Raw genomic sequence first — 2,042 nt, forward strand, 5'->3', positions numbered from 1 at the left:
TAGAAGTGTTCTCGGGGTACAGTGACTCTGGACCCTCATATGGGAAATTCTGTGGCAATACGGTAAGTTTGCCTCTGTTACATGATTAGAGAAAGATTCTTCTACACATGAAATACTTCTTTGCATTTCCTGTATATTCAGTAATAGAGAATCATGGGGTTAAGATGATGTTATTACTCAATACCTAACTCTTTAACTCTCTCCTTTCCTTCTTCCCAGTCTCATATTCCCCTAAATATGATCATGTGCAAACTGTTTAATTACCTGTGGACATTAGTCATACTGAAAAAGAACAAATATGTATTGGATAACTACATATTTTTTGCTACATTATGTATCCTTTACTTGCAGATTCCCCAAGAGATTGTGTCTATCAATGATGCCCTCTTGGTTAGATTCCGAACAGATGACACAATCAACACTAAAGGATTCTCGGCTGCTTATGTAGCCATTGGTGATAACACTTTGGCAGAAAACAGTACTGGTGATAACAATGGTTTTAGCTATAGCTTCTCCAGAGGCTATTAGCAAGTGCAAAACAGAGAGAAGAAGAAAAACCTAAAAAGAAAAAAAGGAGTCCATTTTCATATGATCACTTATTCCGAGCCTTTGCTCTTTTGTCATTGAACCCCTGGGGTTTAGATTTGACATTGTAAATAAGCAGCAGTTTCCCCTGGGTTAAATTAGTCTCAATTTGTAGACAAGAAACAAGACTAAAACATTTGAAAAAAAGACTAAACTGATAGAAAGAGATATTTCATTACCAGTCAATTTAATCTCATCTGTGAAATATCATTTTTTTTCTTTCATTTTCTTTAATTTTATTGATTTTTTGTACAACAAACCTTAACATCTGCCAAATATTATCATCTCTCAGTTAAATGTTAATAGACTGTAGATAAACAATGGTAGTGTTTATTACTGTGTATATTTTTATGTTCTTGATAATGCCAATATATGGCTGTGTAAAATTTGTAGTCAACTTTTATGTTGTAAGTTAGGGGGGGCAAGTACTTTACAATGCAAGTACTTATATAGTTGCTTCATGTCACACACTTTGGGATGAACTCTTTTAATTGTAGATGGGAAACTCTTAGGTAGCAGACATGTGTCATAAGTTAAAAAGAGAGAATTTACCATAATGTCTTTTTCTGTTGTTTCATAATGATAGAAATACGATTTTCTTTTTCTATGATATAAGTTACAAAAAAAACAAAACAAAAAAATCTTCCCATGTAACTGGTTTGAAATGAAACTTGAGGAATTAACATGATATTTTCCATAGGCTAAGATTGGTGCTGGTGTTAAATTTGTGCTGCCATTCAGGTAAGGATTAATAAAGAGGTTATTTCTCAAGACATATGAGGTAAAAAGAAAGTAATAGAAAGTCTGAACCTATATTTTCTATTGCACAATTACTAAACAAAAGTTAGCATTATTGTCATTCTTACTTTTTTTTCAGTCACTTATGGTAACAACCAAAAAACAGCTCCGTCATGGAACAGAACCAAATTCTGACAATTTGTCCCCGTCTCAGAGAAGCATTAAAGTGTTCAAATGTTCAACAGCCTAGGTCAAAATGTGTATACTGAAGATTTGCATTGTCAAACCAACTAATGTATATGTATATATATACTGCATGTATATCTCAAGAAGATTTTTTGAATATGATCTGAGTGCCATAAATAAATAGACTCTAAGATAAAGTATATTATACTATGTAAAGAAATATGTTGATAACTGCCTTAATTACTTATACTGGCCTCAATATACAACTAGCAGAACCAAGGTGCTCACACTGAACATTCTTTTTATGCTCTTTCTTACATTACACTTTGAGTTCATGTCCTTTGCTTTGTATTCATAATGATTATTAGGATTCTTTATATATATATATATATATATATATATATATATATATATATATATATATATATATATATATATATATATATATATATATATATATATATACACGTTTGTATGTATGTATGTATATCATAAGAATTAACATTCAGCAAGTGTTGATCAAAGATAGATAG

The 2,042-nt window shown here is 31.0% G+C and overlaps 1 protein-coding gene across 1 annotated transcript in view; it reads left to right on the plus strand.

Moving 5' to 3' along the window:
* Positions 1-1,228, plus strand: part of LOC113813179 (protein tolkin) — a 48,589-nt gene extending 47,361 nt beyond the window's left edge. The window contains exons 12-13 of the mRNA XM_070115099.1: positions 1-62; positions 352-1,228. The exon at positions 1-62 is cut by the window's left edge and continues 189 nt beyond it. Coding sequence (XP_069971200.1) covers positions 1-62; positions 352-528 — 239 coding nt within the window. The 3' untranslated portion in view covers positions 529-1,228. The remainder of the gene's footprint in view (positions 63-351) is intronic.
* The last annotated feature ends 814 nt before the right edge of the window (positions 1,229-2,042 follow it).

Source organism: Penaeus vannamei, chromosome 37 (assembly GCF_042767895.1).
Source record: "Penaeus vannamei isolate JL-2024 chromosome 37, ASM4276789v1, whole genome shotgun sequence".
NCBI lineage: Eukaryota > Metazoa > Arthropoda > Malacostraca > Decapoda > Penaeidae > Penaeus > Penaeus vannamei.